The 27,042-nt window shown below is 45.4% G+C and overlaps 1 protein-coding gene across 1 annotated transcript in view; it reads left to right on the top strand.

The window, feature by feature from the left end:
- Positions 1–226: 226 nt before the first annotated feature.
- Positions 227–27,042, top strand: part of GMDS (GDP-mannose 4,6-dehydratase) — a 1,865,819-nt gene continuing 1,839,003 nt past the window's right edge. Inside the window, exon 1 of the mRNA XM_078688023.1 lies at positions 227–740. Within this exon, the coding sequence (XP_078544149.1) occupies positions 642–740 (99 nt within the window). The 5' untranslated portion in view covers positions 227–641. The remainder of the gene's footprint in view (positions 741–27,042) is intronic.

The following is a 27,042-nucleotide window of genomic DNA, read 5'->3' on the forward strand; positions in this document are numbered from 1 at the left end:
ACCGCCCAACCAATCACGCGGGGTTGTCTGCAGGCCTCCACGCCTATGCTGGCGCTGTGTGCTGCGGCTCTGCCTCGGTGCATCTCTCAGTCTTCACTGCTCTCTTCCAATACATCAGAATAAGCCCCTCCCTCCCACCACTCACAGCAACAGTATTATTGGATTTTCTTAGTCGTTAGCAGGGCCGGTCAGCCGAGCTGCCCACCTCGGCGCCTCCCCCCTGTTTACAGTGCTCGAGGCCGGGCCACGCGGCGTCCCTGCGCTGCTGCCGCAAACCCGGAAGTGTCGTCCCCTCCACGCCGGCATCCTGCGCTGTCGCTGGTTGGTTGCCGCGGAGCGGCTCTTTTCAATCTGTGAGCAGCGGTGCCTGTGCTGGGGGCACGGCTCCACAGCTCTCCTGCCTGCCCCACCCCTGGCGCACCTGTAGCCCGGAGTGGCACCGCCCAGGCCCGTCCTGCTACTGGTGCTTCACTAGGACACCTGGCCTCCAACAGTCCCTCCCCCGTGATGCGGAAATAGTACATTACACACCAGACTGCACGCCGGCTTTCTCTCCTGCACGCTCCACACCTGTACCTGCCAGCCTTTTCGCAGAGCTCTGACCTGTGCCCTCCTCTACCAGCTCCGTCAGCCCACCCATCATGGCCCAAAACCAGCACTCCACCTCTGCAGTCAGCGGTTCCCCAGGGGGCAACGGAAAGCCCAGGAAAGTAGCACTCATCACCGGCATCACAGGGCAGGTAAGCGTGCAGGTGCAGCATTATGGGATGTGGGCATCTAATATGGCCCGACTTAATGTTTTCTTTTAACTAACCTGTGCAGTCCTGTCCCAGTAACGACATATGCTTCCGTTCCCGGGTTCAGATCCAGTTTAAAGCTGCTTTCTGGAAGCTGTAGTCCTAGTTAACATCAGCTGAATTGAACTGAATTATTGCATGATTATATTATTCAATATACATAATAAGTATCGTAAACATGGGTTTCTGGGTTCTAGAAAGATCATATTCCGCCCTCTTTGTGATTCGGCGATGTAAAGCACACGTTCCATCTATAAAGTCCCGATAAATAGAAATCGAGGACGACAGCGAGAAATCAGGTAGTGGTGGCCACGTTGTTTGGTGTGGTTAGTTAACTAGTGTGAAGTCTTTAGTTATTATTTTTTTGTAGCCCAGGTTTTATTTATTAAAACATGTTTTGACTCATCACCTGCTGCTTGGTGATCCCATGCGTTTGCAGTTTTTCATTGCAAAATAGACAGTGGAATTGTGAGGGCCATATGTTTAGTGCATACCAGTTGAGTACGTAAAATGGATGTATTGTGCTCTTTGTGAATGTATTTAAACACATGGTGAACTGCTTATGTAACTGATGAGTGGCAAGTGCAGGTATGGTGTACCCGCTGAGTCAGCCAGCAGTTGATACCAGGGCTGTCATCATCAATTTTCCACACAAGTGTCTCTAAGTAAAGAGATTTATAGTTATTAGTTGAGGAGCATGAGATGGTTGGAGTCCTGCCAGTTGGATGTCCAGTATGTGTAGGGTTTTCTATTAAACCTGATTTCTAACCGATAAATTTCCCCTGAAGCAGGGCACAAGTCCTATAAAAAGAAGTGGGGGGACGCTGATGTCATGACAGGAAGTGACGTCATGAAAGGTGGCTTGCACCATCAGACTCATTGCCTCCCCTCGCTCACCCCTTAGATGCGATTGCATCAGAGAAGCCAGCGCGTGAGCAGCGTTCTGAATGAGCTCCGATCTCGCCCAGAGAGGCCAAAGAGTGAATGTGTGGCTCCATTTGCTCCAGTTATCGAGCTCCCGGTAAAATAAGTGGGGGGATGCCATCCACCCGCGTGGTACCCCGACTTGAGCCCCACCCTGAAGGGAATATTTGATTTTGATTGGAATCGGAAAACACTGGATTTTTTTTTTAAAACCTATTTTATTGTTGAAACACACATAATATGCAAAGCTCCGTCATCCAGAGGCTACTGCTATCATCAATCAATCTGCATAGTCTTCCACAATGTGTATTAAGAACATGAAAACTCCCCCATTCAGAATATCAGAAACAGTAGGATTAAACACCCCCTCCCTCCCCCCAACAACCCCCCCCCCCCTTTGCGTAGCTGCTCGCTCCCCTTAACCATAATACAGTACTAGATCGCTCGCCATGTGTAACATACACCAACAGTGTCTTTTCACAGTACAACATATCAGAGGGTTGAGAGGGTGGCCTCCTCATGTGGCGGGTCCAGGTCCAGCCCCCGGTAGTCTGCCCACCTCTTCCAAATTTTGAAGTGCTTTCTAGGGCACCCCCTGGCCACAAATAAAAAACACTGGATTTTGCTACTCTATTACTTCTTTGGCATTGTTTGGTGTCAAACCGCCTACTTGCAGCCACTACCTCTAAGCTAATTGTTCTGTGATTGATGTTGCTGCAAAGACCCACTTAGGCCATGGTAAGCCACTTAATGTGCATCCAAACTAAGTGACCATCTTACCCAGAGGACCTATCCATAGGATCTTATCTGCAGAGCAGTGAAAAGAGACAAAAACAACCACAGAGTGGCCCTGTTGGGATCTTTTCCAAAACGCACTTTGGAAAGACTGGTCTGTGTTAGTATGCACAGCCACCTGGCTAATACTGTAAAAAAGGGTGATCAACGAAAACTGGCACATCATCAACACAGGTGATGGTACGCTACCCAAACCGTTGTTTGCACTGAAACGTTGTAAGAATATCGGTGACATAGTTGTTCACACCTCTTCCCTACCCACTTCACAATGAGTTAACCAAGACACGTCATGAACTATGCCCCCAGTTCAAGACCACTTTCCTTGTGGCTCCTGCTCAGTTTGTCACTTAACACAACCTCAGCACGAGTCAGATGTAGGTTTCAGGACACCATTTAGGCTACACAACCATACTAATTGTAATACCAGTGGGGTCATCTATCTCCTGATCTGTCCTTGCAAACTTAAATACGTAGGAATGATGACTCGCAAGTCCAAGACAAGAATTGTTGAACACTGCTGTTCAATAAGATGCAAAAAGTCCAACACAAAATTGACCAGACATTTTTTTAATGTCTGGACACACACATGATGATATCAGATGGGCGGTGTTGGATAAACCTTATTGGACTGCACAGGTGGGGAATTTGGACACTTTGTTGTTCCAAAGGGAACCATGTTGGATTCTCAGACTTAAAAGCAATCTATGGGGTCTGAATGACGACATCCCATGGACCACTTTGTAACAAAGCCTGTTCTCCTATTGTCAAATCAAGACATGCACAGCCATGAGCTCCCTCTTGTAGAACAATCTCCTACCTAGCACTACAGCAATTAGGCATATGACCCCCCCCCCGCCTTTGATGACTCACCCCCTCATCCTGAGGTACTGTTGGAGACTCATTGTACATCATCTTACACAATAGATACTCATTCTCTCCCAATATGGTTAGTGGAGTCTTAACATTTACCTTCAATGGCACCTGTACTATTGCTTGTGTTTTTGATAATGGACACCACCCTTTGTACTGGGTACCATTACTATAACCATGGTCATCCCCTCTCTCTGATTGTGGTTTTGAACTAAATGGTTGTGAGCCTGATGCAGCAACCTGCTCGTTTTACAGAAGTCTTCCCAACACTACAATTCCTATGATCCTTGGTGCCATGTCCGCGCCTCATCATGTATCCCCAATCACTTCTGCCCATTTATAATTATGTGCCTGGTGTCTTTGCTTCACTCTTGCTGGGCACACTATTAGGAGTTCCAGTAGACGAGAAAGAGGTATGTGGGGCCGTTACACTCTCCTTTAACTGGTATGAGAATCGTATTTTGGGTCACAAGATACTACTTGACTGAGACCGCAACGTGCTCGCCTCGCCCCTCAGTTTGGGCAGACGAGGCTTTGATTACTTGCTGCCTCGAGTACATTTTTCGGGGGTTGGTTTCAGTCTTTAGATAAGGCAATTGACCTGCATTGTCCAACCCATTGTTGGATACATCCTAAATGTAGTACATGCAGGTTGTTATTCTAGTCTTTCTTAGGAATGCTTACTGTTATATTCTATATTCCATGTTCTACTCTTCCTTCTCTTTGTATGTTCCACGCTGTGGCAGTTTACTGACTGTTGCTGCCGTGGATGGTCTGCTCTTACGCTATCTCCTATCTTGAATAAAGAAACCTACAGAAGTCATCCACACGTCTATGGACATCATTTACTACAGTATTTTGGCGACGTTTCCTGAACCCATGCTCAGCCTCAGCACCTCGTGACTTCAGAGATTTAAGAGCAGACCTGGTTTGAATTGAATCCCTACATACGCTTCACATCCTGCCTAAGAAGATCTGACGGCTTCACATAGGACTTCACGACGGAACCGGCAAGTTTTTACCTGCTTCTGTCTCCGTTCTCTCCACTTAGTCCTCCTGCCGTCTCCCTTCAGGCTGTCTCCTACTCCTTCGGCGTCTCTTCGATAATGATGACGCATTAGAACCTTCCACAGGACTCAGCGATCCTGCCTGTGACGTATGTTTATGCTCCTCTCCCTCTGCGTGATCCACTACAATGCGTCGCGTCTGTCAGACGATCAGCGCGTTTGCGTGCATACGTCATCACGCTGGGAGCCATTTTGGATTTCCATGGTCACGGATTCAACTCCAGCAACGACGATGCGCTCGTCTTATGCGCATACATGACAAGTAAACTTTAGTTTTAATTACTGTTTGTGGCGTTTTTCCTGGAACTTGAACTAATTAACACTGTGATATTTATTGACAAAAAAAAAATAAAAATTTATCGCTGCTTTGCCATTTTTACAACTAATAACATAAATCCTGTGCTTCTCACCACAACTTAAACATGTCTGAACAACTATCCTTTCAGGCCGGCTCAGTTGTTCTACCGCCCAGTTTTCTTTCTTCACCTGGCCAGCCCGGCATATCATGGGAGGATTGGTTCCCCATGTTTGAGAACTACCTTGATGCGTTAGATGCCCAGGAATTCTCTGCCAAACGCAAAAAGGCACTTCTATTGGGTTCTCTTGGTAAAGAGGGACAACGTGTCTTCAGGTTCTTACCGCAAGTTCTTTTAGCTGGTGCACAAGCCCCTTTGGATGAGTATAAGGAGGCTGTGTCTCGTCTTGAGGTCAGGTATGCCAAGGAAGAGAACCTTGTAATGAATAGATATAAATTTTACACCAAAAGTCAAAAAGCTGGTGAGAGCATAGACGATTTTGTCTCTAGATTGCGCGAAATGTCTGTGAAGTGTAAATTTGGCAACATGACAGATGAACTGATCAGGGATCAGCTTATTGTGCAATGCAATAACAAAAAGATACAGGAACGTCTTTGGGCAGCGAAGAATCCCAATCTACAAACAGCAATTGATTTAGCAAAGGTTGTTGAACAGTCCCAGGGGTGTATGAGAGAGCTGGAAAAGAGAGCCACTTCAAGTGACGTTGGTGAGGTGTCTTGTCACTCGTACATGCTTCCGAGTCAGGAAGATGATGACCAAGACGAGGTTGCTCTTCTTAAACAGAGAAAGTTCTTCAACAAAAAAACTGTTAATGTTAAGAGTAATAACACTGTTAAACCCCTTCCTGCTAGGCAATGCCTTAGATGTGGTAGTCTTGCACATGCTTCTGATTCAAAATTTTGTTTTGCAGCCAAGCAGGAATGCATGAAATGTGGTAAATTAGGGCATTATGCTCGTGTTTGCAGGAGTAGGGCTCGTCCTTCTGTCTCATGTGTTAGCGACATATCAGTAAGTAGGAATGACACTGACAAGATTTTGGTTATTGGTGATGACTCTGATCTTCAACGTGAGGACCACAAACGCAGAAATAGACCTAAGGCTATTTTCATTATCAATGATAAAAATGTTTGCTTGATGGTGGACACTGGTTCGCGGTACACCATCATTCCCAACTCCCTCTTTGTTGACTTATGGGGTATGGGTCCTCTCTTTCCTACAGATATTTCTCCTGGTGGATATCGGGGTGAACCATTGAACATCCTGGGGTACTTTGAAGCTAACATAGTGTTTTCTACGAGACAGATTTTTGGAAAAGTGTATGTATCAGAGTCTGGTCCTGCCATCCTTGGTTGGATACACCAATATGACCTTTGCATTATTGTGAATCCTCGAGCTGATCCTCAGGTCATGGTAGTGGAAGACACTGAGTTGTTCTCTTTACTCTCTAAGTTTAAAAATGTTTTTGGTGAGAGTTTGGGTCGGCTCAAGGGCTATTCACATAAAATAATAATCAAACCTAACTCAATTCCCGTTCAACACAAGGTGAGACGCATTCCTATAATCATTAGGGATGAGGTCAAGAGTCTTCTTGATGACATGTTGAATTCGGGGGGTCATTGAACCTGTGGAGGCCTCCCCTTGGGTTTCGCCCATTGTCGTCACCAAGAAGTCTGACGGCAAACTCCGTTTCTGTGTCGACCTCAGGTCTCTCAACCACTGTGTTGTTGCTGACACATTCCCACTACCGAATATATCTGAACTAGTTACCACTCTCAATGGGGCAAAATTTTTCTCGAAGTTGGACCTCAGGAGTGCGTATCATCAAATTGACTTACACAAGGACTCTAAATCCCTAACAGCTTTCATCACTCCATGGGGTACCTTTCAGTTTACTCGTCTGCCCTTTGGACTCAAGTCAGCAGCTAGCGTTTTTCAACGCATGGTGTCAGGTATATTCGAAGGTGTGCCCAAGGTAGTCTATTTTCAAGACGACATCCTGATTTATGGTCTTACTGAATCCCAGCACAATTTCACTCTCAGTGTTGTTCTTGAAAAGCTATCTGATGCTGGTCTAACTTTACGCAAGGACAAATGTTTGTTTGGTGTGAGTGAAGTAGACTATCTAGGCTACACCATTACTTCCTCTGGCATAAAACCTAAAAAGAACTTGTGTGAAGCAATACGTTCTGCACCTTCACCTTCTGACAAAGATCAGCTACGGTCCTTTATGGGATTGATAGAATATTATTCTAAGTTTGTACAAAATTTTTCTGATAAGACTGTGTGTATAAGATCTTTGCTTAAACGGGGTGTAGGTTTTTCTTGGGGACCAGAACAAGAGAAATGTTTTGTAAATATCAAAAATGAGATTTGTGATGCAAAAATGTTATCTCCCTTTGATGTACATAATAGGTCAATAGTCACTGTTGATGCTAGTGCACATGGTCTGGGGGCTATGTTGTCTCAATTGAGTAGGGGATCAGAGGTCACCATTGCCTTTGCTTCCAGGACCCTAACTGATACAGAGAGGAACTATTCTGTTATCGAAAGGGAAGCATTAGCTGCTTCTTGGGCTGTTGAATACTTCCGTACTTATTTGTGGGGCATGAAGTTTACTCTACGATCTGACCACAAGCCCCTGATCAAACTCCTATCTCCTGGCGGGGCGGGAAAAGGATCTGCCCGGCTTATGAAGCTGGCGGCTAGATTACAAGAGTTTCCGTATTCAGTAGAGTACATTCCAGGTTGGAGAAACTTCCAAGCCGATTGCCTTTCGAGGTTGTCTATGGATTGGCGTTCCCCTTATAATTCAGTTGTGTCATTAGATTTGGATGATGTGGCTGTGGCCTCGCTTGAAGATGCTGTTTTTGTGGGTGAAGGTGTTTTCTCTTCCAGTGACTGGTCTAGAGAAATGTCTGTTGATGCTACTCTTCAAGAAGTCATCAAACTTATAAGATTGGGGTCCAGACGAGAGAGTTCTGTTTCTGCAGCTGTTCGACCTTACATTAAAGTCTTAGATGACCTTTCTATTGTTGGGGATATTCTTTTTAAAGGTGAGAAATTTGTACCTCCATTTGGATTAAGGACCAAGTTATTGGCTTTAGCACATGAGGGGCACATGGGCCAGACTCTTACCCAAAGACGTCTTAAGGATCATTTCTGGTGGCCTGGTGTTGACTCCCAAGTAGTAGATTGGGTCGAGAATTGTTCGCTTTGCAGAGAAGGGGAGAAGCGGTTGAAAACTGGTCCAAAACTGGCTGATGGTGCGCACATTTTTTCTCCAAATTTACCCTGGCACACCATTGCTCTCGATTTTATTGGCCCAATGGGTGAGTTAGGAGAGAATGACAGATTTGCAATTGTTGTTATTGATGTTTTCACCAAATGGTTAGTTGTTCATTTTACCAATGATATCACTGCTTCCAACTCCATCAGGTTTCTGGGTAATCTCTTTAAGGATGAGGGTTTGCCTTCTGTCTTAATCACAGACAATGGTCCACAACTCACTTCCAAGGACATGCAGATCTTCTTGAAGGACTGTGGTGTCTCCCATCACCTTACCTCTTTATACAACCCGCAAGGAAATGCGGTGTGCGAAAGAGCCAATAAAGTTGTCAAGGGTATTATACAGATGGCATCCAGTGGTGGTCACATTGTCAGGAAGATGGTGAACGAAATGTTATGGGCATATCGTACCACTCCTTTGGCTAGTGGAGATTTGTCTCCATTTCAGTTGATGAGAGGACGTGATCCTGGTCTAAAGTTATTTCCGTCCTGGATGAGAGATGTTGTTACTCTGCAGGTGCAGGGTGATTTTCCAGATGATCTTAAAACTGATGTTCCTCAATCCAATCCCAATCCCAATTTCAATTTCACTTCTTCCCCTTTTCTTGTGGGAGATTTGGTCAAAATCAAATTGGGAAGGTTGCAAAAGGGTTTGTCCAAGTTCAAGGGTCCATTTAAAGTTAAGAAAGTGCTCAACCACTGTGTTATTCTAAATAATGGGGAATGCTGGAACTTCAGGAGGGTTGCACTTTACAAGAGACAAAAGGATCCTTCTCCATTGGGTTCTTCCTCTTTGTTCCACTCTGATGGTTCTGCTTCTACTCCTTGTTCTGATGATTCTAGTGGTTATTTGTTAGCCAATGACACTGATAATTACTTACCTTCAAATGGTGCCCCCATTGGTTCTCAAACACAAGATGAAGTCATTGTTTCTGGTGGGGGTGATGCTCCTGTTCTTTTGCAGGGTCTTGTTCCTGTTCAAAGTTCTTCACTTTCTGCACGTCCTCTTAGGCCTCGGCGGCCTCCCACTTACCTGCAAGATTTTATTTGTTAAGTTTTTTTTTTTTTTCTCTTTTTCTCAAACAACAGAAAGGGAGAAGATGTGTAGTACATGCAGGTTGTTATTCTAGTCTTTCTTAGGAATGCTTACTGTTATATTCTATATTCCATGTTCTACTCTTCCTTCTCTTTGTATGTTCCACGCTGTGGCAGTTTACTGACTGTTGCTGCCGTGGATGGTCTGCTCTTACGCTATCTCCTATCTTGAATAAAGAAACCTACAGAAGTCATCCACACGTCTCTGGACATCATTTACTAAACTAAACATATTTGTCCATGTCTTTGCATCGACATGTACAGTGGCCAGATGATTATTTCGTAGAGTGAGCTTTCTCAGCATAGCCCTACTACGCAATGGTTGTCAGTTTAGCGCTTTTATACTAAGCTTTCTTTATGAGTATTTTGAAGTGCTCGCTCTATGCATTGACACACACATAGTGGTCATACACTTTGCTTAACTTGCAGTACTAACGATGCCCCTGTGTAAAATTGACTGGCTCGGGTTAGGTCTTCAACCTGGACCCCTCTAGCTCAAGTTCCATCGAATTTTCATTAAAAGGTTAACATATATTATGTTTTCGCCCTCTTGTGATTACTTTGTTCCCCGCTGATTTTAGATCTTATTTTAATTGCTTGGTTGTAGCTTTCTTTTGTTGTATCACGCAGCTCTCTGGTTGGGCTTCTTTTGGTTCTGAGAGTGAGATGTACCATCTCCTTATCGGTAAGATTACCTTCATCCCTGCTCTTATATGAGCTTCCTTATTGGTGATGGGCACTCGTTGCACTATTTGACACGACCATGCACATTTCACCTCCGGAATATATGTTTTATATTGCTATCATGTTGTCCAAATGCTTCTTTTCATCCACTTGTGTTTCACACTTCCGAATGACGGTGGACTTGTAAATTGTACTTTGCGGGCCATCTCTTATACCATCTGGCTTACCTGTGTGAGGCCAGAATTGTTTATATTTTATTCACAGAGTGACAGAATTCCTGTCCTCCTGAAGAATGACTTAGAACCCTTGATTGGGTCTTTCCTAGGCAAAAACATGTTAACTGTGTAGAAGGGGTAATTTTTCCAAACCCCTGTCCACACCTGTTTTTAGGTCAAGCTGGAGAACAATGCGAAGCATTGTCCAGCTCGACAACTTATGTCGCCCGTCTCCTGGGAATCTGAGACAGGGGATGTGCACGCGGCAATTTCAGTTCGTGGGCGCACACGCCCAGCCAGTCGCCGTGCACATCTCCTGTGCTAGATTCACAGCCTGCCAGCCTCTCGCTGCTCTCTCTCGCGCGCACACATAGCCACACTCACGCATGCGCACACACACACACATACACCCACGCAGGCACAATGCATCAGGACGCACGCACAGCCCCACAGCCCCACATATACACACGCACAGCTAACAGACACACAGCCACACATATACATACACACGCGCACACACACACAGCTACACCCACACATGCACACACACCCCCCACTCCCTCCCCCCCCACTCACCGGGCTCTTCTTGCTTCCTCGCACCGTTATGCATTTCCTGCTCTCTCCCGAGAACCGCATCACTCCCGGAATCCCTGCTTTCTTCTCCCGGAATCCCTGCTTTCTTCTCCCGGAATCCCTGCTTGCTTGTGGGCTCCCTCTGCCTCCAAGGTGCCGCGCTCCGGACGAGCTACGTCACCGCTACCCTGCTACAGAGGCGGGGAATCTGCCGGAACTTCGCAGGCTCCTGCCTATTGAAGTAGAGCCCGCCTCTCTTGCCTGCGTTCCACGCCTCGGAAGTTTGGCATCCTGGTCCCAAGCTCGCCGACCCTGCTTCTTTAAAGTGTGCTGTCTGCTGATATTAATACTAGGACACGGAGCGCATCGATTGCCTTTCGTGTTTCTTAGATGTAGTGTCTACAACTTATACTCTAACATGTACGTTTTCGGAGTTAATGTACGGCTAGTTTCCTTAGTACAGAATGAGTGTACAGGAAAGCTAGAGCCTCCAGAGCTGACTCCCGAGTAGTTTGTCACGCAATCTTTTGGACGTCCATTCGGTTTTACTTATATCAAATGTTGGTGCCCATGCGCAGGCATTCACCTGCTACTCGCCTCCAGACCACAAATAGGGCTGTGGCAGAATGAAAGCAAATGTTAAGTGGTAGAACGAGTTTGCTGATATCTATTCATTCAGTCGGCACTTCAGCTCCCTTCAGTCTGATTGAAAGACTAATCATATTGTGGGAACAGAGAAATAAATGCAGCATTTTGCGAAGCACGAGTGTTCGTTTTGCCTGTTAACATATTGTATGAGACCTCTGTCGCAACATAGTTCTCAGTGTATTGTGACGCTCACAACTGATTCCGCAGGAAGGGGAAACATCCCTTCGCAAATGACTTTCTTTCTCGCTTTGTTGCGAGAGAGAGGATGGGACTAGACATTCCGGCTTTTGAGCGAGGGAACCAAGTCTCTGCGTTGGTTCAACATCCTGTGATTCTGGGCAAACCACTTAATCTCCATGTGCCTCAGCAAAAATGAATGTGTCCTTGTCTGGTATAACCGGTACTCTAGTAAAGATCTCCAGTACCGTCCCGCAATGTAAAATTGCAAAAATTAAATTAAGTGCAACAAAGATGTGCTTCCTTGCACCAGAAAGGGGCGGTTGAGTTTCTAAAAAGCACGTGCCCTGCGTGCCAAACTGTGAAAATCCGCCAGCGACAGAATGAGGCCATTCGTCTGCCCACACATGAGAGCGGCACAAGACAGCGACTTGCCCACAGTCCTCGATATGAGGAAATGCGGCACCAGTTAGATTTACTGCCCACGGTATCCATCCCAAGGAAGGCGACCGGTTTGTTTTAGTGTATCAGTGCCTCAGAAAAAACAGCACCTGCCTGTTTCTCACTTTACGAACATGACAGAGTGCCAGACTCTTAGTTGTTATGTAATTCTTCTTCCTGCTAGCCCTAACACACACAATCCCATCTCCTAAAACCCACACAGCACACTCGCCCCACCGGTCGTCTCTGCGCAGTCACGAGGGGTACACCTATGATCGGGAGAGTGGCGCAGAAATGGTGCAACGACTCCTAACACAAGTCTGGAAAAGGGCACTTATTGCATTCGTCGGCTGCCCCCCCCCCCTCCCCTCCTGGAACGTGGTGGAGAGGTGTCCTGTCAGACAGTTCTTTTACTGGAAATAAAAACATACAGTAACTCTCTATTTGGAGTACCCGTTAACTCCTAGGAAGCACCGGTACTCAGTACGGGACAGTACCTTTCCATCTAAAGCACTGCTCTCAGTGATGGCATGCCAGTGTAAACAAGGGTTCGATATTACCTAATTAAGTGCTTACATCCAGGGTTCACAAACACACACCAGAGGCAGACGCATACACAGAGTGCCTAACATGCTTGGGAAGGCACAGATAGACATGCCCTTCCACAGCACAATAAAAGATGCTGTTGAACACTGGCAAACACAAAACTCTGTGAAGTAGGCACTCGCAATAATGAACAGACACATGCATCAAAGCTCACAGGCAAACATAAAGACACAATCAGTTGGCACATGTAGTAGCAAATATTGGCAGAGAAACTGGTACATAAAATCACACACACACATATACAAGCATTTGCAAAGCAATAGGTCTCGCATTTACGCCAGTTTAAGCTATTGGCATTTAAATGACAATGGGCCATATGTATCAAGCTAATTAGCATTCGCAAAGGCCGAAATTCGCCGAATTTCGGCCTTTACGAATGCTAATTAGCTAAATGGTATGTATGTAACATTTCTGCTACAAAATAAGGAATCGCAAAATTTGCTATTCCTTATTTTGCGATTGCACTTAAGGAATCGCAAATTTTGCGATTCCTTAAATGCAATGTATCAAAGAAAAAATATTTAAAAAATGCCCATAAGGATTCGCAAATTACCACCAACTTCTAGTTGGTGGTAAGTTGCGAATTCTTTAATAAAAGCTATTTTCAAAAAAACCAAAGGTGCCATATGACGCTCATACATGACCTTAGGGCATGTATGTGCGCCATATGGCCCCACATGTCATTTTCAGGGGTGCAGAAGGGTGTTCTTGAGACACCCCTGCACCCTTGAAAATATTCCTAATTTGCGATTAGCAAATTGCTAATCGCAAATTACCCCATCATTCCTATGGGTCTCCTGGCCCATAGAAATGAATGGGTAATTTGCGATTAGCAATTTGCTAATCTCAAATTAGGAATGTTAAGGAATCGCTATAAAAATGCGTTTTTTTTTTTTTACAAACATACCGTTTTGCGAATTCTAAATAGCGATTCCTTAAAAATCGCTATTTAGAATTCGCAAAACGGAACCATGATACATATGGCCCAATGCCTTTTATTTATGTTTTTATAATGCAAACAAAAATAAAAGGCATTGTTATTTGCAATGCCAATAGCTCAAACTCGCGTAAATGCGAGACCTATTGCATTGCAAATGCTTGTTAATCCTATCCATCCGGGCACCAGAATAAAGCTGTTACCTAGTCGACCAGGAGATAGTTTTAACCATATCACATTTTATTTTTGCTTGCACTCTGCCCCTCACTCCGAACCTTACCTACTGCTCATCTAATCTAAAACACCTATGCTCCTTTCCATTGAAGGGCTGTACCCCACACCATTACCCTGCAGTCCTGGTGTGAGGAGGTAACCCAATGATGAAGCACTTTGGGTGAGTGAGGGTTTTTGACCTAAGGTAAGCATTTTCTTACAGACGTGTTCCTCCATTCTTTTTGAGAGACCAGATATACTTTGTGTGTATTCTACTTGTCTAGGGAGCGGAACATATCTGGTTAGGTTTCCTTTCTTTCTCCTATCAGTCTCCTTGTTTGTAGTAAGCTAATTAAAACACCCAGATGGCCATCTGCAAGTCACCTAGATCCATAGGACCTACTTCACTCTATTTTGGGAGCCTGGCTCACATCATGTGGCTTCAGCTCAAGGTTCACTGCATGTTGCTGTGTAGTGGTCAACAGATTCACAGCTGAACCTAAAGCAGTGTCTCGGTACAGAGCAAGCGGCACCTCCATGATGTCCTCCTTCTTCATTTAGAGCATTTCATAGATTTGGTTTCTCAAAGCTCTGGTATCGGAATTGTGGCAACAAAGATCAGTGTCCATACAAGTACCTCCAGAATCAATTTCTTGTTCTAAAGCTCTGCACCATACACTCTTGTTCCTAGGTTTCCTTTGTGATAGTCTGAAAAGCATGCCTATACGAGCCACGTCCCCTCACAGAAAATAATTGGGGGATATATCATGAACATCTTCAGTGCCTGTGCACAGGCCCAGAATGGGTACTGGTGCCTTCTTTGCTTTCAGTACATACTCGGGAAACAATAAGTTAATCTTTGAACTTCAGAATGTACAGCTTGGAAACATAATGAGGCAGTCGGTGCTATGTGTTTATTTGTATTTGCTCCTGACTGTGCAATTTCGGGGGAAATTAGTCACATAGACCATTTCTGAACTTGTGTACTAATGTAGGACCAGTTCATGATAAAAGCCCAGGATCAACTTGCATTATTACCTCGTCAATCTCAAAATGAAGCTTAAAACTTATGGTGCTGTAGCAAGGCTTGGCACTTAGCAGCAAAACACATTTATGGTGCTGTAGCAAGGTGTAGTGATCAAGTCCACGCAGGTTCAGGTGAATCAAAGAGGTTTTATTCAAGATGATACAAGATCACAGCGAGACCCCACCAGGAGCAGCCAGCATGCTGCTCAGCCCAGCCAACTGTGGCTATTTGACTCCTAACATTCTGTAAGGTGACATCACATCACATCAAGAATCCACAGAGAGGGCGAGCATAACATGGGACTCAAGATACAACACAAGGCTTGGCACTTAGCATGCAACACTTGTACAAACGACTGTGACTGCACTAAATCGAGACATACTGAGCTCTTTCTCCAAAGCTGGAAAATTTACTGCATCAAGACATACTGAGCTCTTTTCCCAAAGATGGAAAATCACTAGCATTGTGCACCCTGCATGTAATACAAAGCTAAAATGCCCTGTGCAATTCTCACTCAAAGGCCCAAGTGATGGGTAAAACATGGTGCTAAGATGTCCTTGTGCTAGTTTTCAAACAAACTCAAAACCCCATAGATCTTACCTAACAATATAAAATCTACTTTATTTGCAGTGCGAAGTACATAGGCAAATGACCCAAAGCATCCTGAAGGTTATGAAGTGTCTTTACTATCTCAGCTGCTTCTTTATACAGCGGCGCAATTTGCTGTCACTAAAGTCCCTATAACTAAAATAATGCATATTAATTCCTTAGCAGGCTTCTTCCCTGTGGCCAAGAAGAGCATGAATAGGCCCAGATCAGACATTAATAATACAATTGTAATTAGCATAGTTCTTTCCTGGTACTTCTGGACAAAGACAAGGGCAGTGTGAAACTGGTCTACAATAACAGAGCACATATATGTCATCCTCTAAGTAGATAATCTTGGTTCAGCAAACCTTTGCAATTTACCCACAAAACAAAACCGCAGTAAAGTGTGTAAAATGTCCACCATTAATGTTTTGCCTAATACAATACAATTTTAATGAGGTACAATATGTCCCTTCATGCACATGCTTGGGCATTGGGTGGGACTGGATTGCTGAAAATGGGGATTTGAATACAGGCAAATGTTACAAGCAGTGATGTGAAATAAAGAAAAGTTAATTGAAAGATCATATTCATATTTGATATGAAAGAAAAGAGAAGGAAGTAAATGAAAGCAAATGTTGTTATATGCACCTTGAAACAAAAAAATCCATAATTTTTTAACAAGGCAAAAAAATGAAAGACTGATAACCACCAATTTGGAAACTTTTGGAAACTTTTAGAATACATTGGAAAACTCTGAAAAAATCTCACAGGAATTTACAACAAAAAGGAATTTTAAAGAACAGGAAGGATATGTATACGTGAGAACAATGTGCCATTGTGCAACATTCCGTCCATCATCTTGTGGATTTTGCTGTTCACCCTATGTGGGAAGGGTATGCCCAGACGTGGGTCCCATGCTCACTACGCCACTGGAGTCAGGCTATCCTGGCTGAAGACGACTGATAGCCAGAAACCAGTCCTAGGATGCTTGATTCCGGTCCAGGGAAGACATGGCTTGGTAGTTCGGGCTGGACTGTTCCCATGAGGCACAGACTGATTTGCATATGGCCATGTCTGAACTGGGGTGGCTTGGTGAGCAAAATAACGATGGATTAAACCCAGATCTGTGACTGGGGGTGAATGTTTTGCCATTGTGCAACATTCCGTCCATCATCTTGTGTGTTTTCCTGTCAGATTAAATAGCCAAGGGTGCCATAGGTAGGGGTTAGATGTTGAGTGTTTGCCTGCAGCCAACTGGACATTTTAGTTGCTCTTACAGGACTCCTATATCTGAGTAGTAGTTGCCAGTGACAGAGTGCTTGTTTCAGGCAGAAAATTCAGAGCAGATATGTGTTAAGTGAACCATCAGAAAAAGCCTTTGATCAGTCACTTGATTTCCCTTTCCTATGGGCAAATGCTGAGTAGCTTGGCTACCGTTGTGGATTTTAGTTTCCTCCCAAAATTGTTTCTTATATTTAGCACATAATTAAACGGGAAATGGTCCTGCTTCTTAAACGGATGAGTAAATCTCGGCGTACACTAAAACAAACAATATTACAGCTTTTGAAATAATTGAAACTGTCGCCTGTCAGAAGAACAGAGGGGACATAGTTATTAGTTGTAAGCGATACTTGCTGAATTCAGTCGGCCTGCTGTGTATATCAAAATGTTTAAATAGTTGGCCAAACAAAAAAAAAATGACTTCAATGATCAAAATAGCCATTCTACCCCTGCTAAGGATGGTACATGACTTCAACAAACCTGTATCCATATCGTTTGTATACTTTAGCTTTCGTAGCATTTTAGCTGTTTCTCATCCCTTTCCACATTCTGAACCTTGAAGTTGTATATTTCACACTTCATCTGCTTCATTATAGTTGCTGGTTACAATTGACGAAGTGTGTTATGGTCATTATAGTGCCTGTCTTCTTATTGTGTTTTTTTCTTTTTAAATATTTTTTTTTTATTTCAGTCAAAAATGTTCCATACATAATACTTTACCAAAAATATTCATACAGATAAAATAGAAAAAAGAAGAGAAAAGACGTATATAACCCACGATAACCAGTATTCCATAATATAATGTAGTCTGGGACTTGGATATCACCAAGACAATCATGATTATACCCAGAATCATCACTCGACTGAAAAAGACCGAATCAATCAACGTTGTATTTTGAGAAATCCCAGCTGAAACCAACCCAAGTTTTATCAAACTTTTTCAAAGAGGAAGGAGCTCTAGTTGCCAGCTCCGACTCATATATTTGTACAATATCTGCAATTAGCAGACTACGTTTGAGGCATCTAATTTTATCCATAGAAACAGTTGCACCCCATCTGGAAATTCTCTCTGGAGTGTAATACAAAAGTCTTGGACTATTATAATTTCAGATTGATAGAGTTTACCAAGCAATCCGTGATCTCCAATACCCTTTGGATTTCCAAAACAAGAATATTAGAAGATAGTAGCTGGATCCAATTTGTTGCCAGTAGCACACTATCATCGGTAGCATACTGACCAAAGTCCTGATATACCATGAAAATCAACGGTTTCCTGCCTAGTTTATGTAGATGTAGCATTAGCTCTGTACCTTCAACGTGCATCCTGACAAAATATAATCTCTCACTAGTAGGTACTTGGAAAAAAAAGAGAGTGAGAAGCTCATAGATAGACTGTATTCTGGTAAATGAGCAAAAGCCATTCAAGTCATTCCCCTGCTCCATAGTCTGCAGTTCATTTCGTGCCTATGCCCTGCCAATTGGATCCTCAGGGGTCTTCCCCGGCTTAAGTAGGGGGATGATCACCGCCTCTCTAGCAGATGCTGGCAAAACTCCCAACTCCCTGGCCTCACGAAAGATCAACAGCAGTCTAGGGGCTAGGACATCGATATAGGTCAAACCGGCCGGACGCTCCTGGGCCCAGCAAAAGCTCACCAACAATGGGTTATGATCGGAGATGGTTCGCGATAAATTCTCACTATTAGCTACTATGGCAGTGAGCCCAGCACTACAGCGGAATGCATCAAGACGCACATGTAGATCATGCAAGGCAGAGAAGTAGGAATAATCCCTCTCTCCAGTGTGCTGTACGCGCCACACATCAATGAGTCCCCAGTTCTCTTGCCACTGGCGCCTAACCTTTGATAACTTATGTACTGGGGCCTCAGGCAGTGTGGGTTGGGAACGGTCCATATTTACGTCAGTAATGGAGTTGAAGTCACCCCCCATCAGTACCGGGTTCGTAAGGTAGCCAGTCAGCGTCTCGGATATTCGAGCAAAGAAAGTCGCCTGTTCCACATTAGGGGCATATATACTGCACAGAGTGACATCCCGCCCGTGAAGGTGTCCCGCAACCACTACGTATCTGCCCTCAGGATCTATCAATTGGTCAGTAAGTTGAAAGGGGACTCCTGCCCGAACCCAAATCAAGACCCCCCTCGCAAAAGCCGAATATGTAGTATAATAAAGTTGCCCTCTCCACCTACGCTACAGTGCCAATCTTTCCGCTTTAGGCAGATGTGTCTCCTGCAGGAACACTATCTGCACGCCCCTGCGAACCAGATAAGAATTAACTTTATAGCGCCGCTGCATAGAGTGTAGCCCCGCACATTCCAAGTCATACATTTGACATCAGGTAAGGGCCCCATAGTCGCTCTGCAAACGCATCCTACAGTGCCGAATCTTTCCAGACTAGCCGGTGAGTACCATCCCCTACCAACCCCCCCAACAATCCCGATGCCTCCCCTAGCAAGAGCCCCCCCTTCCCCCAGAACAGGCACTAACATAGTGAATCCCATCCAAACCAACCCCAACAAACACCTTCCAAGCAACAATAAAGGCGCGCTGACTGGGAACCATCCGGTGGGGGCTAGGCGGAACCAAGTAAAGCACCAGCAGCCAGCCAACACATCCGACACCAACCCCCAAGAATGTCCGATTCCCCAGCCATGAGAGCAACAGCGCCCCCCAATATATACAATAGAACTAAGTCCACAGTCAGGCAGTCCCCTCGGCCACCCACAGCCTCGGAACCCCAGGAGCCTTCTGCCCGGCATACACCAGCATCATCCCGCCCAGCAACTGCATCACCATGAGAAGGCAAAGAGTCTACCGTACATAACAAGTTACGGAGCGTCCACCATTTCATCCGCTGTGTTCGGCGTCACCTTAAGGTGAATCTGGCTACCAATCTCAGACATGTCAGCTTCCGTGTCATCGGCTCCCTTCTCCGAGCCCGACGAACCTGCCGGCGTGGATGGCTCCGCTCCAGCCAGATCTGCAACAGCCTTCAGCGCCGCCAACCTCTCCGCTTCCGTCTGAGACGCAGAAGGGCCACCAGGAGCTGCTCGTTGTCGTTTAGTCCGGCGAGGCGGACGATGCTGCTGCTCCGCCGCCAGTCCACGTGAGGCTAGACCAGCCGCCCCCTTCCCAGCTCGATAGTCCTCCAACCACGTCCAGGCCTCTTCTGGGCTATCGCTAAAGTGTGTTTTGCCATCCAGTACTATCCTCAACCGGGCAGGGAACATCAAGGAATATTGGATACCTTCGCTCCAGAGCGCACGCTTGACCGCTAAAAAGGATGTCCTGGCCCTTTGCACCTCAAAGGTATAATCCGGGAATAGTGTGGCTTTGCAATTTTCAACTGTATAGGGGTCCGAAGTCCTGGCCTTCTGAATAAGCAAGTCCCTGTCCCTGTAGTGAAGGAGACGTGCTACCACCGGTCTAGACGGGCGTCTAGGATCCGGCGGACGCGCCGGCACCCTGTGGGCCCGTTCCAACGTGTAAAACTGCGACAGACCCCCCCTCCGGCGCAACCACTCCTCAGAACCAGCGCTCCAAGTAGGTCACCATATCAGACCCCTCAATGCGTTCCGGAAGGCCCACCACTCGAACGTTGTTTCTTCTGTTGCGGCCTTCCGCATCATCAGCACGCTTTTCGAGGGTCCGCAGTCGGGATAGGACGTCACCCATTTGAGTATCCAGTTTATGCTGCCCAGATTCAGTGTCATCCAAATTGATCTCTGCTTGCCGCACCTTATCAGCTAGTTTTGTATGATCGGCCTTCAGGAGCCCCAGACTGGTCGCCACCTGCGCTATATCCTGCTGTAAGGCTGCCCTAGTGTTCGTGATAGCTTGCAGTATCTGCTCCACCTGGTTCTGCGGGAGTAGACCAGGGGGGCAGCCAGCGGATCCCGTCCCGTTTCCGAATCCGCTGCAGGTAGGGAGTCGCCCCCTTGTTTCCCCCGGGTCTTCCCCATAGTCCAATTTCGTATCCGCAACACCACTCCGGATAGAGGTGCTCTCAACCACGCACAGGCAGGTCCACGGCGCCACACACCGCCAGGCAGCAATCAAGAAAGGACCGCGAAGCTAGGCAAGTACCACAGCGTATCCAGGGCAGACCGCAGGTGTCACTAGCCCCACCACCCAGTCAAGGCGAGGTCCCCCAGAGTCTCGAGAGCAGGAGTTGCTGTTAGCAGTAGGGCACCGCACCTACCAGGGGTCAGGTCACCGGCATCCAATGCGGCAATCCACGAAGTCGCCAGAAGTCAACCCAGGTTCCCAAAGGCCTCGATGATCAACAGCCCGGGACCCCCAGCGTTGTCCCGTTACTCAGGCGCCCCAAGGTTGCACGGCACCTCTCCAGCACGTCCCCGTATAGGCACTGCCAGCTCCTTCCGTACAACCGCTTCTAGGGAGTAGCCCTCCAGACACAGTCACCAGTCGTCACCATCGGCAGCTCTCCCTCGCAGGTCTGAGCCAAGCCCCGCAGTGGGGCCCCGCACCCTCACTCCACCGTCCGCTTACCCAGGCAAAGTCCAGACGTCCCTGACTCTTCCTCTCCGTTGCAGCAGCCAAGGCCCTAGGGGTTACTGCAGGTCTCCCACTCCACCAGCAAAAGTGCTTGTCACTGCCAGAGGGGGGTCCCGCTCCCGGTCACTTTCCTCTGGGCCCCTTCGCACTTTTCGTCCTAGGCAGGCCCTCCCGCTCAGCTCAGTGAGGCCCCAGTAGCACACACTACCAAGTCCACTCCGGCGGGCACTACCGCTCACACCCCTCCAGCCAGCCGATAATTACCAGGCTCCGCCGGAGATCTTCCCGCTCCCGGGGGCCGCCACCAGGTGCCCGGGCTCCACCTCCTCCTGGGTCCCGTACAGCTGACTCTCCGTAGTGCGGCACAAAACTGATCCACTGACCCCAACTAAGAGGCAGCCGGGGCCCGCTGGAACACGTACCAGTCCCGCTCCCACCGCAGCACTGCTCCAGGGCGTCCGGTCGGCACCTCCTCCGCAGTTCCAGCCAGCGAGGCCCGTTGCAATACGCCGCCAGTGCTCCTGCCTCGTATTTCAGCTCCGCCAAGTGTCCGCACCCCGCCGCCGGCGTCAACAGTCCTCCGATGTTCGTTGCAGTCGACTCGGCCCCAGGTACGAAATCTAGGGCATTACTGCGCCAGCAACACCACCGCCGCCATTTTAACCAGCGGCCAGGCCCAGACACAGGATCTTCCCCGGGACTCCAAATCGCCGGGGAGGCGCCTTTTAGTTCGGGTTGCGCCGGAGCAGCTCTCAACACCCCTCCGCTCACACAGGATAGTGCGTGGGGGACCCGATGAGTCCCCAAAACAGGAGAAATTGCGGGGTCGGTGCGGAGCTGCAAGCTCACGCTTCCTCCTTCATAGGCTCCGAACCTACGCCCCCATTGCAATACGACCCATGTCATATACCCTATCACAAGCCGTTGTGGCTTAAGGTATATAGGCATGACCAGCCGCAGAGTAAACACACGCATCTATAGACACAGAAGCAACATTCAGTGCAAATGTAACTCAACACGCATGACAAACCACTTTATAGAGATGGTCACACTACAAATGATATGGAATGGTATGTCATTGATCAGCTGGAACCCACACCAACAATGCGCCACAAAAAACGGGCCTCCGCCAGGAATCCGTGGAAGTCCGCAGGTCATGGGGGGGGGGGCTCGCCCGCCGGGCCGCCCCGAAGAAAGGCAGCAGAGGATCCAGTCGACCTCAGGGTCCTCCGAAGGCAACTCTTCAGCCTCCCTCCAGGAGCCCCGGAGGCATCAAAGGGGGCGCGGCCCACGCTTTTTTTCACAGTCGCCGGTAGTCACCCCACATTCCCCCCCCAACCGAGGAGGAGAAAGGAGGCCTCCGGACCCTAGCAGGCCCCGAGCGGCGCCAGCGTCCGGGGTCGAGCCAGCCCGGGTGCACAGATGGGTCGTAACTGTGTCCAGGAGACAGGTAGGCGTGTCGCTCCGTGTGGAATCGGCACCACAAAACCTCAGGGAGTCATAAGTCACCGTTTGCGGGGTATAGATGAGGCACAGCTGTAGGATATTAATCGGATAGTTTGGCGGCTATCGGAGCTCTCAGCTCAACGGACATCTTGGTCGTGAGCTAGCTCCGCCCCGTGTTAATCCTTTTAGGTGAGTTGGTGATCATCACAGAAGCATCAAGACTAGATTCACATTTTCAAGAGAGAGTATTAACTGAATGATATCTGCATCGAACATACATTTACCAATTAATGCACATAGGCTTTGGTGATAAACTGGTGTAGGTCCTAATTTTTCCCAAACACTCCTTCTTCTATAACATTATCTTTTTAGAGCATTCCTCTGAATGGTTCATAAAAAACCCTTAGAACTAAAATTATCTTGTATACAGAGATCAGTGCTTTTGTGTAAATGTAATTTTGACGTTTTACTCTAACCGTTACTTAAGTTTGGTAGAAAGCGGAAAAGTGTGTATTTTTTGCATTGTATTTGTTTGAAATCCTTCCTGTGAAGTTACTAAAGGTGTGATCCTTCCTTTTTACATTTTGTGTGCTAAAAGGAACATCCGTGAACAAGAATGTTTTACTCGTTCACATTGTTTACATTCACGCCCTCTAAGTTGGTCTGCCAGCCAGAACTTTGTGCCCGGACATAATGCAGGATATCCTTACTAGCATTAATGTAGGCTTTTGCAAGTATGCAGTTCTTGTTCCTGGATGGAGCATGGCTAGTGTCACTTGGATTGCATGCTAGTTGAGAGACTGAATGATGTACACTAAGTGCCAATCAGTCTTTAACTATTGCTTTCTTTACTTTCCTGATATGTGCCGTTATTTCAGATAGCTTCCCTGTGTGACTGGTTGAATGAATGTTTGAACTGTGGGTAACTTGTTTAGCCACTGGAGGGATCAGAATTTAGTTCATGTTCTTTTACATGGTCTGTGCTCGGGGTTTCCACTAGGCTCAGCTGGTCTTGTATTTTAAGACTTTTATGTAGATATCTTTATGATTGTGGCATTGTACTTTGAAAGCAGTCTAGGAATTGAGGAAGAGTAAGTGGAGTAATCTGTCGGTCTAAGGGGATGAAGTAGCACACAATTTGACATATGTAGGCTATGATGCTGAAAAGGTTGAGTGATTCTGTGTAATCTATATGGGAGATTTTGGAAATTGAGTCAACAGGAAACTATAGTGTGGATGTGGGACTTCAAGTAAATTACACTTGTCTATTTTTCATTTTTGATGCAAGTTAAACTGCTGTTTAGAAAATGCTGAATACCATAGTACTCCATTTGTAGAGGGCTGACACAGGGTCTTTAAAACCATAGTTTACCAATTGTTAAATGTGTAGAGACCGAAATCAATAAATTTGGGCTCTGTGTTGTTGGATCGAGTTGAGTTGGGTATATTGATTTATTGAACTGCCTGCCTTCTTTATTCATGTAGCTTACTGTGACCTCAAAGCCACCAGCAAAGACTAAATGGTATGTTTTTTTATACTAGTAATCAGTAGAGGAACTGTTAAGTGTAACTTCTACAAGGCCACATGCTGCGTATAGCTGTAACTCTGCATCTATTTGGCTGCATTGTGTGTATTCCTTCATGTATGAAACCACTACCCCCAGAGAAATTCTAAGGATGTTGTTAGCCTATGCACATTAAAATATGTGTTTTGGATGTAATGTGATGTATTCCATTGTTATTCTAACAGGCAGGGTCAGCACCACATATAGAATCCTAGGAAGGACCTTAGTTTTGATCCATGAAACTTCCTACTTTCTCCATAGATTGATAGCAGTAGGTTTGTGTTCCACTACCATTGCAAACCAAGTGTGTATGTGGCAGCCATAATGAGTCATAAGAGTTGTGTAATTAGTGAAACAGTACCTTTGTGCATTTAAGAAGTAAATATTGCCAAAGTCTTGATGAATTTAGGATCCAGGCTGCCCTGTAAAGGACTGGTTGCAAGAAGCTCTGGTTAATGCCTCAATGGATTTTAGTAAGAGATGGGTTAACAACGTATTTCTCCTGATAAACTGCATTGCCCGCCTATGTAAACTAGTTGTGTATTTGCCTATTCTTAGAAATCCCTGGATGGTCCTTTTTTATGAGTTATTGGAGGATCCTCTATACTCAGTGTCTGGTTATCATTTTTACATATTACTTAGCCCAATTCAAAGGTTTATTGGTCTGCAATATGCACCGTCCTGCAACATCTTTTTATGATTTATCAGTTAGGATCAACATTGACTCAAATTTTTAAATATTCTCATTGCGGGGGTATAAACGCAATATTTGGTCCCAATTGCAATGACACCTCCTCACTTAAACATGTCTGAAAAGGATATTGCAAACAAACCAGTCCTGGTATGATTACCAGATGAAAAGTGCATGTACTCATTGGGGTTCAGAAGTTCCAGTCAAGCAGTTAGTTTTTCATCAGTTTCCTGGAATATTATCCAGCTAAGATATTTATGCTAGAGCTCCAGGTTTAAATCTACCCATCATACTATAGTAATTAAAGACCATCCATTTAAATTTGCGTAATGTATCTGACCTTTTGTGTCTTTGATACGTTTAATATAGTTTCTGTCATTTGTAGGCAGCAATTTAAAAGTTCGTTTATTATCTTCACTGTTTTTTTCCATAGTATATTTGTCTTCTTTGCAGTAACCTCTGTTCCAGTATCACCAGTGCACTTTGTATTGTGGAGTTTTCAAGCAACCTTGTTGCAGCCTGTTTGTTCATTTCAGATTCTCATGCTTTAGGGCGAGCATCTAACTCATAAACATTGTTTCTTTACTTAGGGCTTTAGATGACTGTATCATCTTCCTCATCAGCCACTCCTTAAGTACATCTATGTCTACATCCTAGGTTACTTCCCTGTTGCTACGTTCTTCAAAATGATAATTTCTAGCCTGTTTGATGGACACCTTAAGTAAGCGTGGGTAGCAGGGTTTGACGATGCTATAAGATCCAAACTATTGTATCATAGGATTTTATGAACTGTGACCTTGGGCATGACTGTACCCATCAATCCACTGCTCGAGATAAAATAGTCCAACTTCAAATGCATCTTTTGAATGTCTGTAGAAAAAAAGGAAGCAATCCTGTTTTTGACATCTCCAAGTGTCAGACAGCACTATATCATAATTAAATGGGGCAAATATATAGGTTCTTTGTAAGAAATAAAAGCATTTAGATTGGATCACTCCTTAAAAGTATCTCATACTGCATGATGACCCTCACCAGATAATAGTTTGCCATTGGAAAAACCAAGCAATAACGTGTCATAAAATTGCTCTTCCTCATTATGTTTATCTTGTGTTACTGAAGCTGTATTTGAGTGATCACTCATATAGAAGTCCCTTTGAGCTTTGAAGGACAACACAGCACAGAACAAGTGTAAACACAGAATGGAGATTGGACAACTGAAATTTGCAACTTTTCCTAAAAGACAGATGGTTTGATATATTACATAAGTTCTGAGGGGGGAAGAGTTTCACAACGAAGGTGTAAGGCATGAGAAGGGGTAACTCTCAAATCTAGGCATACCAATGCATCTATTACTCAAAAGATTATAGATTTAGGAACTGAATGTAGGAAGCATAAGTCACAAATCTATTTATTTGTGCCTCTAATCAAGATGAGAAGGCTATCTAATCTTGATTTAGTCGATAATGAGCAGTGAAAATGGAAACTCCATTTGTCATGTAAATCTCTACATCTATGCAGTAGCAGCATTTAGGTACAATAACCATTGCTTCATTTTTGCTTCATTTTATAATTGACGCTATGGAAGCTCAGTGTAGTGTAGTGTAGTGTAGTGGAAAAAGGGCTCTATACTCCAAATTCAGAAATAGGAACCGAAGGGCTCGGAATTTCTAATTATCGCCTTTTAATAACTTTTTATTTCTGGAGATCCTTGATGTTCCAAGACAAATTTACCTCTGTGTTAAAGGACAGGTGAAACAGGAAGTAACTCGAGCAACTGACATTGAGGTTCAATTATCTGAAATCACTGTACCAGGGAAGAGATGGTCTTGATAAGGGCATTTTTCCTGTGAGTGTAATTCAGAAACCGGCCAGCTGCCAGATCCATATGCACCAGCAGGCTAAAAGTTCTGCAGGATACCTTTTTATGCTAGGTCTGGAGCAACATATCAATACAGTGACAGAGGTCAGTCAGTTGCTATGCACATTCTTCTGAATAATGTGGCCTTACAAAGAAGATTTTCAATATTTGCATTCTGAATTTAATAGCAAGCATACCAGCAGAAGATAGAAGACCCCCGAGAAAAAAATAAATTACTCAATGTCTAAAGTCCTCACTTGAGGCTTTTGACAGTTCATTATATTGTTTGGAAACTTCACATGGCTTTCTCCTTGCCTGCATAGTAGTGTTTACCAGTATGGATTGTCTAGAACTTGCTCGGATATGCTCACTTGTACAGTACACCACAGGAGAAAACAAGGACCAT

This window comes from Lissotriton helveticus, chromosome 4_1, assembly GCF_964261635.1.
Source record: "Lissotriton helveticus chromosome 4_1, aLisHel1.1, whole genome shotgun sequence".
NCBI classification, from domain to species: domain Eukaryota; kingdom Metazoa; phylum Chordata; class Amphibia; order Caudata; family Salamandridae; genus Lissotriton; species Lissotriton helveticus.